At 37.6% G+C, this 13,492-nt stretch overlaps 1 protein-coding gene across 3 annotated transcripts in view; it reads right to left on the bottom strand.

Annotated features, from left to right (window-relative positions):
* The window catches only part of HSDL2 (hydroxysteroid dehydrogenase like 2), an 88,671-nt gene that overhangs the window by 4,059 nt on the left and 71,120 nt on the right, over window positions 1-13,492 (bottom strand). For all 3 annotated transcript variants that reach the window (XM_074362017.1, XM_074362018.1, XM_074362016.1), the window contains exons 8-10: window positions 10,072-10,140; window positions 8,943-9,092; window positions 5,950-6,078 (exon numbers count right to left, since the gene is read on the bottom strand). In XM_074362017.1, coding sequence (XP_074218118.1) covers window positions 5,950-6,078; window positions 8,943-9,092; window positions 10,072-10,140 — 348 coding nt within the window. The remainder of the gene's footprint in view (window positions 1-5,949; window positions 6,079-8,942; window positions 9,093-10,071; window positions 10,141-13,492) is intronic.

Below are 13,492 nucleotides of genomic sequence, written 5' to 3'. Positions count from 1 at the left end.
AGGAAAAAGGGGGAGGCAGAGAAGCAGAGGAAAGAGAGAGGAAAAGAAGAGATAAAAAGAGGTAGGGGAAAGAGAAAGAATAAGAATAGCATCAAATTCTCCATGTTAACCTTAGAAGACAGAGCAATGACTCCAAAATTCTGAGCGAAAATGAATTTCAACCCAGAAATCTCTACCCAAATAATCAATATGCTGGGAGAATACAAGCAGTTTTAGATACTCAGGAAAATTACTGTTTGTGTATCCTTTCTAATGAAGCTCCTGGAGATTGTGTGCCACCAAAATGAGGCTGTAAACCACAAAAGATGAAAGGGATACAGGAAACAGGAGACTCAATGCAGGAGAGAGTTAAAGATATTTCTAGGATCAGAGCTGTGTAGCAGACTTGTATCAGGAGGTTATGGGAAGAGTATAGGAAGATATTGTGTAGTTTCCTTTTATGTATTCTAGTGGGGAGGAAACATTATTTATGTCCAGAGTTCTCTCTGAGAGGAAACATATTAATAGAGTACTACTTGACTCAGCAGCAAATTACACCATAATTATAATTACTTAAACATAAGAGTATTGATTTAAGCAAAAATGGTGCGATAACTATATTGGGAGGATGGGAAAGGGGGAGGTGAAGCAGAGTCAAGGTGCTGTAAGAGAACTTAAATCTCATCTATCAGTCTAGTGAATCTAAAGAAAACAATATATGTATAAATATAACATTGAGAAATGTCATGACTGAAAAACATGGAGTAAAATATTGAAAGAAATACCAAAAAGACCTGAAGGAGATTACCTCTGGGGAATGGAAGGGGAAAGGGTCAAAGAACACTTTTTAAAAATAGATACTTTTAAAAATTGATGTAAAATTCACATGACATAAAATTAACCATTTTAAAGTGAATAATTCAGTAGCATTTAAGTGCAGCCACAATGTTGTGCTACCACCACCTCTGTCTAGTCCCAAAACATTTTCATCACCCGAAAAGGAAACCCTACACTCATTAAACACGAGCAGTTCTCACTTCCTCCAAACCCTGGCAACTACCAATCTGCCTTCTGTCTCTATGGATTTACCTATTCTAGTTTTTCATATAAATAGGTTCATACAATATGTGTCTAATATAATATATGTGGTCTTTTGTGTCTACCTTCTTTCACTCAGCATGTTTTCAAGGCTCACCCATTTTGTACCATGAATCAGTACTTCATTTCTTTCCATGCCTAAATAATACTTCACTGTGTATGGGTACACCATCATTTTTTTATCCATTCATCTGCTGATGGACATTTGGGTTGTGTCCAGCTTTTTGGATATTGTGAATAAGTGCTACTATTAACATACGTATAAGTGCATTTGTTTGAGTATCTGTTTCAGTTCTTTCGAGTATATATTTAGGAGTGGAAATGCTGGATCATATAGCAATTCAACGTTTAACTAAACCCTATCCCTATGGTCTGCTGCATTCAATGGGAGAATAGTTTATTCAATTAATGGTGCAAGGACAACTGGATATCAACATGCAAACAAATGAAGGTGGACCTGTACCTTACACCATATACAAATATTAACTTAAAATGGGTCAAGGCCTAAATGTAAGAGCTAAAACTAAAAACTCTTATAAGAAAATACAGGGGTAAGTCTTCAAAACTCAGGTTTGGCAAAGGATTCTTAGATATGGCACCAAAAGCACAAGCAACTAAATAAAAAAACAGATAAACTGGACTTCACCAAAATTAAAAGTGTATCATCAAAAAGGTGAAAATACAGCCCACAAAAAAAACGGGAGAACATATTTGCAAAACATATATCTGATAAGCAATATCTTCTTTATATCTGGGGTATATAAAGAATTCTTAAAACTCAAAAAAAAAAACCACCTTAAAAATTAAAAGAATATCCAATTAAAATGGGCAAAGGACCTCCAATAGTCATGTCTACAAGGAAGATATGCATGTGACCAATAAGTACATGAAAAAATGCGGAAGAGCATTAGTCATTATGGAAATGCAAATCAAAACCACAACGAGGATTACTTCACACCCACAAGGGTTGCTTTTCTTTAAAAAAATGAAAGTAACAAATATTGGTGAGGGCAAGGATATGGATAAATAGAAACCCTCACACACTGCTAGTAGGAATGTAAATGTTCAGTTGCTGTGGAAAACAGTTTGGCAGTTCTTCAGGGTTAAACATAGAATTACCATATGATCCAGCAATACAAGAGAAATGGTGCAAGGACAACTGGATATCTACACAGAAACTTGGACACAAATGTTTATAGCTGCCTTATTTTTAACAGCCAAACAAAATATCTTTCAACAGGTGAACAGATAAATTATATCTGTGTGATGAATTACCAGTCATAAGAAGAAATGAAGTATGGATATATGCTAGATATGAACCTTGGATACATTATACTAAGTGAAAGGAGCCACATAAAAAGGTCACATACTGTATGATTCCATTTATATGAACTATCCGGAACAGGCAAATCCATAGAGAAAAAAAAGCATATTAGAATTGCCATGGGATGGGGGAGGCTGGAATGGGTGTTGCTTAAATGGTATAGTGTGTTCTTCTGGGGTGATAAAAAAATTGTGAAACTAAAGAGAAGTGGTGGTTGCATAACACTGTGAATGCACTAAATTAAATGCTACTGAATTACGTACTTTAAATGGTTAGTTGTATGTTATGTGAATTTCATGTCCATTTTTAAAGATGGGAATTAAATACTGATACATGCCATATCAAGAATGAAACCTGAAAACAAACTAAAAGAAGAAACATGCTGTAAAAAGCCAGTCACACAAAAAATCGCATATTATATGATTCTGTTCATAGCAAATCTGGAATAGGGAAATCTAGAGACACAGGAAGTAGATTAGTGGTTGCTTAGGGCTATGGACGGGAAGTTGGGGGATATGGGATAAATAGCTAATGGGTAGGGGGTTTCTCTTTTTGGGGTGATGAAAATGTTCTGAAAGCAACTATGGTGATGACTGCAAATACCTATGAATATGCTAAAAAAAAAACTTGTGAACTGTATACTTTAAATGACATATACCAATAAATTGAACTAGTAATTTAAAATTTTCCCACAAAAAAATCCCAGGCCCAAATGGTTTCTTTCACTGGTTAATTTGTAGGATACAAAATCAATACATAAAAATCAAATGTATTTATCTATACCAGCAACAAATAATTAAAAAAATAAAATTAAGACAATAATTCCATTCACAATAGCATAAAAAAGAATGAAATACAAATACTTAGGGGAAAAAGCATGAACCATAAAAGAAAAAAAATGACAAGATTAGGCTATCAAACCTAAAAACTTCTGTAACTCAAAAGATACCAGTAAGAAAATGAAAAGATAAATCACAGACTAAGAGAAAATATTTGCAAGTCACATGCATCTAGAATTTATAAAGAAGTCTAACAACTTAGTAATAAAAAGACAAACAAGTCAATTTAAAAAAGAGGAAAACATCTTAAAAGACAGTTCATCAAATACAAATAGCTATTGAGCACATGGAAAGATGCTCAACATCAATAATTTAGAAAATGCAAATTAAAACCACAATGAGATACCACCACACACCCACTAGAAGGGCTGTGACGACAAAGGCACTGCCATTTGCGAGAACATGGATGAACCTGGAGGACGTTATGCTACATGAAATGAGCAAGACATGGAAAGGCAAACTGTATGATCTCACTTACATGTAGAATCTAAAATAGTCAAACTCACAAAGGCAGAGTGGAATGTTGTTTGCCAGGGGTTGGGGAGTTGGAGAAATGGGGATATGCTGGGTCACAGGGTATACACTTTCAGTTATAAGATGAATAAATTCTAGAGATCTAATGTTCAGCAAGCATGGTAAGTATAGTTAATTATGTTGTACTGTATATTTGAAACTTGCTGAGAGTAAATCTTAAGTGTTCTTACAACAACAACAGAAAGGTAACCATATGAGGTGATGGTTGTGTTAATTAGCTTGACCATAGTAATTTCCCAGTGTATACAAATACCAAGTCATCATGTTATATATCTTAAATATACACAATTTTTATTTATCAATTATCTTAAATATGTAAAATTTTAATTTATCAATCAATAATTATTATTATTAGTGCTATTTAAAAAAGACACCGTTAAGTATTGGAGAGGACTTGGAGAAACTTGAACCTTTATACAATGCTGATGAGAATAGAAAATTAGTGCAAACACCTCAGCAAAGTTTGATGGTTTATTAAAAAGTTATATATCAACTTACCACATGACCCAGCAATTCCACTCTTAGGCATCTACCCAAGAGAAATGAAAATATACATCCACCCAAATATATGAATGAAAACATTCATAGCAGCAATATTCATAATAGCCCCAAACTTGAAATAACCCAAATGTCCACCAGCTGGTGAGTGGATAAGTATGTGATATATCCATATAATGGAATACTATTCCATGATAAAAAGGAACTGAACTATTGATACATGCTACAACACAGATGGCTAAATCTCAAAAGCCTTTTGCTAAGTGAAAGAAGCCAGATACAAAAGACTAAATACTGTTCAATTCCATTTATATGAAATGTCCAGAAATAGAAAATCTATAGAGACAGAAAGCAAATTAGTGTTTGGCTGGCTGGGCAGTAAAATGGGAGACTCAGTGCAAAGAGACACCCTTTTGGGAAGGTGATAAAAATGTTCTTAAACTAGATTATAAGTGATGATTGTACAACCCTATAAATTCAGTAAAAAATCATATATTTCTAATGGGCAGATTTTATGGTATATAAATATTTCAACAAAACTGCTTTTAAAAATAACTAAAGAAACTGCTAATAAGTATAACATCATATATCTATATCTATCTCCCTCCTCCTAGTATATTAATCAGGTAATCTTGTACAGTTTATTTTCTGTTATAATGCTTTGCCATACAGTGGCCTCTGCTGGCCAAAAGGAGAGATTTTTTGATTAGGTGGTTATTACTTGTTTTAAGTTTTTATATTTATAATGTATCCACTATATAGATTAGGTCATAGAAATGGCTATGGTTTCTTAAAAGCTTAAAGTGCTGCCTCTAATAAAACCATGTGTTAATTAACTTACCATTTGGAGTAGTGTTCAAAGAGTAAAAAATAGAAAAAAATTACCCTTGGAATTTTTTCTGGCACAGTTAGAGGGATATGAGCAGAACAGAAAATTATGCAAAAGCTTCTCTTGTTCATGGATTCCACAGAAAGCAGGGTCACTGGGCCACAGGAGAGGGCTGCTGTTTCCTATTATAATAACTGGCAAGACTGAAGTATGACCAAACTCTCAGTGAATGAGGGGCAGCTGAGTTCAGAACCTCTGGTGACCAAGGTATTTTTGGAAATGAGATCTTAGTCCAACTAGTAGAAATGAAGTCTACCTAGGAGTTCTTTTGAATTATCTCTCTGTTCCCAATATTATCTTTTTAGCTTCTCAGTCATGCAAAAAGGAAATTCTGACACCTACTCCCCACTCGGCTGAAGTAGAAGGGGCAGTGGAGGTACCAGTAAAAACTACGTGCTCGTCAGCATCAAGAGCTGCTAAGATTACACTGCCACAAACACTTAGGAGTCTTGATCGTTTGGAAAGAAAAAAGGCAAACTGTTGGAACAAAACTTTCCTTGAACAATCAATAAACTAAGAAAATTGGGGGTGGAGGGTGGGAAGGGACAGACAGGATTTCAAAATTGTAGAATAGATAAACAAGATTATACTGTATAGCACAGGGAAATATACACAAGATCTTACGGTAGCTCACAGAGAAAAAAATGTGACAATGAATATACATATGTTCATGTATAACTGAAAAATTGTGCTCTACACTGGAATTTGACACAACATTGTAAAATGATTAAAAATTAATAAAAAATGTTTAAAAAAAATAAAATAAACTAAGAAAATTGAAAACTCACCTGAAAACATTTTTACAAAATCGTCAGTAGACATACTCATCACCACATCTGCCCGATCAGAGGGCTCTCCATATCCGACGTTCCCACCCTTGCTTTTAAGATCAAGAAACCATGTTCCACCATCTTCACCTACACAGAAGATAAAGATATAGAAATAAATGCCAAAGAAGCTCTATTCTTCTTAAACTTAATTAGAATACAGTTAGAATCTTGTATAATGCTGTTTCCCTGGTTAAGATCCCCAGGCCTTCATGAACTGCAGCCAATATTCATTAACTACTTGTTAAGGCATTAGACTGGGTTCTGAAGACTCTGCAACAACATGGTTCTTACAGAAGAGGAGGTGGAGGGTGATGTGGAATCAGGAAAGCCCAGCTGAAGCTGAGATTTAAAAGTTAACTAAAAATTAAATAGATGAGGAATTGAAAAAAGTACAGTAGGACTGGAAGGTAGAAAGAGAGTGGACAGTGGGCTCAGGTGAGCTCGTAAGGCGGTCCAGACACAGAGCGCAGTGAGCCGGTAAAGGATTCCCTGACTTCATCCTAAGGGATATGCTGTGGAAGGAGAATAACAATAGGTTTGTGTTTTAAACAGACCACCCTAAAAGCAGTATAAAGAATATATTGGAGAGGGATGAAGAGGATGCAGAGGACAGTTTAGGATGGTTCTGTGGGTGTTCAGGAGTTTGGCTTTGTATGCCTGGATTAGGACTGTGGCAGTGGGAATGGAGAAAAGCAGACTTATTTGAGAGATAACTTCAAAGGATTACTACAAAACTACTAGGTAACTGATTGGATATGAAGATGAAAAGGTAGGGAGGGTGCATAAGAATGATTTGCTTTGCTAGTTTTTAGCTTGGGAAGCTGGTAAATACTGGTGTGTTTTTTACTAAGAAAGGACTATTGAAGAAGAGCAGATTTAACAAGTAGTGCCAAAGACAGGTATTGGGAATGGTGAGTTATTATGGACATTTTCAGATTGAGGCATCTTTGTGACAGACAAAGGGAAAATGTCAAATGAAGTCTGACTAGTCTAGGAAGATGGATACAAAAGCAAGCAGCTTGGATGGTCACTGAAGCCATGTGAGTGGCTGGGTTTCCTGGAGAAAGTCTGTAGAGTAACCTACAGTAAAAGAGTGCTAAGACAGTGGCCTGAAGAATACCAACATTTAAGGAAAGAACAGAAAAGCATCTGGCACAGCAGGCTCACAAGCCATGATTACAGACAGAGAAGAAAAGCAAAGAGGCATTTCCAGAAGGAAAAAGTGGTCAACAGCATCAAATGTTGCAGAGAGATGACAAGGTAAGAATGACAAACACACAGAAGTCACCAAGGACCTTGGTGAGGGCAAATTCAGTTGAATGGAGAAAAATGACAGCAAAGTGCACTGTAGATGAAAATGAGTTTGGCTCTGAAAAAGAAAGATGGGGGTGGGAGGTATGATTGAGAAGGTTGCTATTGTTGTTGTCATGTTTTGTTTTAAAGATAGAACAGACTTTGAGAATGTTAAAATACTCCTGGGAAGGAGGCTTCAGGAGGAACGGGTGGAAGAGAGGGCATAATTAATACCAAGTCCTGGAGGAGGTCAGAGGAAATGGGATCTAGAACTTTGCTACTCAGAGTGGGACTCATGAACTGCAGTACTGTCATCACTGTCGGAAATGCAGACTTCAGACCCTACCCCACATCTACTGAATCAGATTCTACATTTTGGCATGACCCCCGGTGATCAGTGTGGACATTAAAGCTTAGGACACATGGATCTGGAGTTGAGCTCTCTGTCTGCTGGGAGGGGAGGAAGAGAGGTCAATGACTACAACAGTTTGATATTAGATGACAGAAAGTTGAAGTAATTTCTGTCTGTAGACTTCCCTTATCTCTGGGCAAGAGGAGGTGGGATTACCTGCAGAAACTGGCAGGGAAGTGGTGGAGGGAGAGATGGGGGATTTGAGGAACACTGAGAGATTTAAAATAGTCACTGTGGAAAATGAGACTATGAGCTGTCCACAGAAACAGAATTCTGATGTGCTGCTTAGACCCCAGTTGGAAAAGGGCAATGATGAATTTTTACTGGTACAGATTCACTGGGTGGTGTGATTCCCCCCCCCATTTCTCTACCAAGACGTAGCAGCCTGGATGCAAGTATGGGGCAACCAAATAGTTTGATTTATCCAGGACTAGGATTTTGATGGTGACATAAGCACAAGGTCAAGTTCAGGGTACAGGTAAGAGAGTGATTGAAGCAGTGGACCATGGATTCTAAGGGAAGGAAGTAAAAACAGGAAGGTGCAGATAGATTAAGATAAAGGAGAGGAGACAACAGATTAAAAAACTGATTAATATCAAAGTTTTTGTACAATGGGACTGTGGTAGCTAATTCTTGAAACTATCATTACCATGTATTAATACTATATTGAGAGAACAATATTAAGAGGTTTTAAAAGCTGACCACATTCAGACTGACCTGAATAATCTCAAAGATAAAAATGGCAAGTACCCATGGTTGATGCTAATTTACTGTCATGATCCATATACCCTTCTAAATGGGATTGTCTCTCAGTTACATTTGCCAAGGAGTTATTTAACACTGGAAATATCTGTAGTGAAATTTTATTTTATGTATCTGTCCGTATGCGCTGATATTAACTTTAAAATATAAATCAGTAGAAGAGAGAACTACAAAAACAACTAGAAATCAAGTATATCATTAAATGTGGAATGACCAGTTTAAAATAAGTAGATATAATTATGGGTCAACATATATGAACCCCATGGTAACCACAAATCAAAAACCTATAATAGATACACAAAAACCAAAAAGGAATGAACCCCAAAATACAAACGGGTAGTTATTTGTTCTTCTTGAATGTCTACATTCTAGGGTAAGGGTTCTGGATATAGCCAACTATCCAGGTGATTACTACTGGAGGCTGATGTTCTTCTAAGGGAAAGATCCGACTTTGTTTCGTAAAAGCTCCAGAAGTCATCCTTACCTGAGAGTTCAAACTGATAGACTGCTTGTGTGGCTTTAACGACGTCATCGCTGAGAGAGTCCTTAACAATTCTGAACGTTTCTTCCACAGCTCCAGAACGTGGTTTTGGTGGTGGCTGCAGCGTCTCTTCTTTCAATTCTGGAATAGCACCTATAAAATATTATTGATAGTGGCTTTAAAACCTAGGCAATGTATGGTCACACACAGAATTAATTAACTAGCAGAACAGACTTGCTACCAATTAGACCCATTTGATCAAACTGACCTTAAATACATTTAGTGGCATCTAAAAGCATAATCAAACTGATGGAATAACAGCCAAACACATTAGTTATCATTGTAAATGTAAATGGTTTATACTCTTCAAGTAAAAGACTAACTCAGATTAGGTTAAAAAAAAACTGCTAAACTATACAGTGTTTATAATAAACAGATCCAGATAATTAGAGTTTCAAGTGGTAACAATTAATCACTCCTTTATCATCACCTCTGAAAAAAGAAAATAAGAAAAGAAGACCCTGGAGTCAGAAAGATGATCAGAATATCAACTGTGTAAATTAGTGAAGATGAATCAGAGATTGTAGTTTGAATCAACAGCCAAGTGAACTTCCTAATAACTTTACCTCTAAATTAAACTTATCTACCTTGTCACAAAGATTAAAATTAAAATGGACCAATAATTCAAGGGGGCTATCGTTTCTAAATTACAAAAACAAAACAAAGTAAAACCAAGACCTCCTTTGAAGTTAATGTCTCCCATAAAGTAGTCACATAGCATAATCACTGAGAATAGTGTTAGACGTACTTTGATGAGACACGTTTTTCCTCAAAATAAAGTATTAATACAAAACACGTAAAAATGGTGCCAAGGAAAAGAAATAAAACCTCTACAAAGATTTTTCTTTTAAAAAACAACTTAAAAAAAAATCAAATGAAAAGAATATACCAAGAACTTGGGTAGACAGAAAAGGAAACTTTCTTTGCTAGAATTAACTAAGACACTACTTGTCTAGTTTAAATTACAGAATAGCTTAAAAGCAGAAGGCAGAAATGTCCAATTCTATATTTTAGAAAAAATACACGAGCTAGTAGCTTTATTTTCCTACGTAAAATATGGTCTACATCTTACCATGTGATTCCATTTTCTTAGTAGTATCTGGCTGTTCATCCAAGAAGAAATCTGGTATCAAAGGATGGCCTGAAAAATTGACCCCCAAAATAATCAGGTTAATGTAACAACTTCAATATAGTAAGATTTTAACAACTGTTTAATAAACATTACATCTGCTTTTACTTTATTGATCATTCTGATGCTGTGGAAAAGACCCTCATGAGAACTGTCAAACTATCTGATCTTCATTTGTGAAGGAAAAGCCCAGCTGGGCTAACGAGCTAAGTCACAAATCTAAGTGTGATAAGTGTCGGTTTACTGATCTAAGTTCTGCTGGGCTAACTCATAAATCTGACGTTTAGTGTCAGTTTACTGGGCTAACAAGCTAACTCGTAAATCCAAGCTCAACAAGTGTCAGTAACGTGATCTGTTCCAAATTGATAAGCTCCAGTGTACTGATTCCTTGCTTTTTGTTGTTTGAACCTTATTGGCTAATAGCCCCACACTTGTAATTAACCCTATAAAACCTCATGTGCACGTCTTGGAGGTGCTCAGAGCTTCGGAGCAGAAGCCCCTCTGAGCCCGCCGGCGTAATAAATCTGAGTACTCCAACCCTCCGAGTGGTGCTTGTTTCTTGGCTGGCCTGTCATTTCTGTAACACATTAAGCTAAAATACTTTTCCTGTAACCCAGTTATCCTCCTTTACTATGGCAAATTTCATCTTTAAGATCCAACCAAAGAGACCACTGTGACATCAAGGCCTTAACTGCTCTCCCAAGAGCCCTGGCCCCTTCTCACCTTCTGTCCTACAGCTCAGGACCTATTTCTTACCTGGCCCCCCTGAGAAATGGGGGTTCCTCAAAAAGAAGAACTTGTTTCCCATCTCTGTCAATGTGTGTCTGTCTTTCCCTCTTAGAAGATTAAAAAAACTGGAGGGCAGGAATGCTGGTCTTTTTTATATCCTAACACTTAATCATACTACCTAACACTTGATAAGAATTTTACTTTAAATTAAAAATAAGGCAGGCCCACTGAGCCCCACTGAGCTTCTTGGTACTCCTTACATGTTCTAGTGAGTTCTCCTGATGTTGGGATCTCAGGATCTCACTGTGCGGGTGATGATCCTCAAGATTTTATTTGAGCTGGTTTTCACTTAAAACCTGGAGTCTTAAGGGGCACACCAGTGCACTTCCTAGGCCTGGACCCAGGGGGGTCTGGGCAAGAGGGAAACATAAGTGGCTGGGTGTTTGTTAAATTTGGCTTCAATTGAAAGAAAATGAGTTGATATATGGTCTGAACAAAACTTTTGCTAGTGAAATGAGACTTAACTATTGAGCTCTGAAGAATAAAGGGGTATTTTGCTCCTCCTGGCCACATGGCATCCTCAAGTGTCTTAGGATCAATCCTTGAGACATGCAGTGGTCCCATATGGGAACCTCACCACGACCATGAAGTAAATACTGTGTCTGAGGGTGTGACAAAGGCCAATCGCCTAGCTTTCTGAGCACCCATGATGGTTTTAGGCTGTCTTGGGGAGAAAACAAGCCACATAAAAGAAGTCAAACCAACCCAAGGCTCAGAAGCAGCACACATGATCCACCACACCGTTGTCAAAGTTGTTCAGATCATATCTCATATTGAAACGGAGCAGGACCCTGTGTGGCCCTCCCCAGTACAAATCCTCTCCGTGTCCCTCATTTCTTGTTTGTAGGAAATAGGCTTCATTCAGCCTCCCTGACCTTCCCTGAGTGTCAAAGAGCAGATTTAAATATTAATAATCAGGGGTGGGAGGGAATACAGAGAAAAGGGAGGGATAGTCCAGAAACAACAGTGCAACCTTGAGGCAGGGGCCTGGTTCCTCCTCAAGGATTATACTTAGCAAAATCTTTGAGTTCTGCAGGGACTAGGGCTCCCACCCGGGTGAAGGATAGTAACTTCAGACTGAGCCTAAGATTCCTGGAGCACTGCCCTGTGACCTCACCACCAGCCAATCAGAAGAAAGTTGTACACTCTGCAGCCCTCACCCCAAATTTTGCCCTTTAAAACTTCTCCCTAAAAACTACTGGGGATTTCAAGGTTTTTGAGCATGAGCCACATGCTCTCCTTGCTTGGCCCTGCAATAAACCTTGTTTTGCTCCAAACTCTGATATTTTCGTTTGTTTGGCCTCACTGTGCATCAGGCACACAAACTTTTATAATAATATCTCAATTAGGCTACAAAATTAATACTGGGAAATGGTGCCTCAAAGGCCAAACAGCTCCCATGCAAACTGCCACCTATGGGAATACTGGCTGGGTTTACATATGCTTGCAAATACTTAATTGGGAACTAAAGGAAATTGGGACCTGAAATGGCCAAGTTGGGGTTCTTCTGACACTCCAAAACTGAATTTTGAGTGCGCAGTTGAAACAGTTTTCTATGCCTGCAGGGTCTACTGAAAATAACAGTGGTATTGTTCTCTTTCCTAAAATTAGATTAGCAGGGAAAAATATTTGTAGGGCTAGCCCTATGGATCCTTTTAATTGGAGAAACATCTAAATTGTTAATATTCTACACAGCTTTCATCTTAAACTATTGTACCTATTTTAATTGGTATGCAGAAGCCCCAAAAGACTTAAAAATTCCAAAATATCCTCATTGAAATATTTGTTGCAGAAGGATAATGAAAGTAGTGACATAAAAAGTACCTAAAATTTTAACTACTGCTCCCCTCTAGCATTTATTTGAGTACTCATTCTAGTAATCTCCTGAATTGCCTTTCCACTCAGAAGGCACTACTGAGACAGGAGGGAAGGGGGCAGGGCACAGCCATTCAAGGAATATACAGCAATTAACACTAAAATGGTGGAAGATTCAACTCCCAGTAGGCCTTGAGGATCAACATGGCAGGAGATTTGACTTCCAGAAGACCTTGAGCTTCATTATATACTCATTGTAATATATTAACAAGATAAATAACATGCCCACAGGTGCCATGACAGTTCCAAGGCTAAACATAAAAGGTCAAGCCAATTCCCAGGAATCCCAGCACCTTTCCCAGCATAGTTCCTCCTACTTGTTAGCATATAAAGCTAGCGAGCCCATAAAAACTGGCAACACCACGTCTCCTGGCTGCCTCTCTCGCTCATCCCCGCACTCTGTCTATCTATGGAGTGTGTATCTACTTTTACTTTAACCTGAGCACCCAACTCCCACACCTTGTGGGCTTTCTCTTGCCTTCTGAAACAGCCTACAATCTATGTAGTATGTATCTCTCTAAATAAATCTACCTTTACTCAACTGTGGCTCACTCTTGAATTCTTCCCTGTGTGAAGCCAAGGACCCACACTTGGCATGTCCCAGGGGCTCCACTGAGACCTGAAACATGGCCCTCCTCTCGCTCCACATTCGTTTTTCCTGTATCACTATATCCTGTATTTAATAATGGGACCACATGAG

This window comes from Camelus bactrianus, chromosome 4 (genome assembly GCF_048773025.1).
Source record: "Camelus bactrianus isolate YW-2024 breed Bactrian camel chromosome 4, ASM4877302v1, whole genome shotgun sequence".
Classification (NCBI taxonomy): Eukaryota; Metazoa; Chordata; class Mammalia; order Artiodactyla; family Camelidae; genus Camelus; species Camelus bactrianus.
Note: the sequence above shows the minus strand (reverse complement) of the source record. Positions and strands in the feature narration are given on the sequence as shown.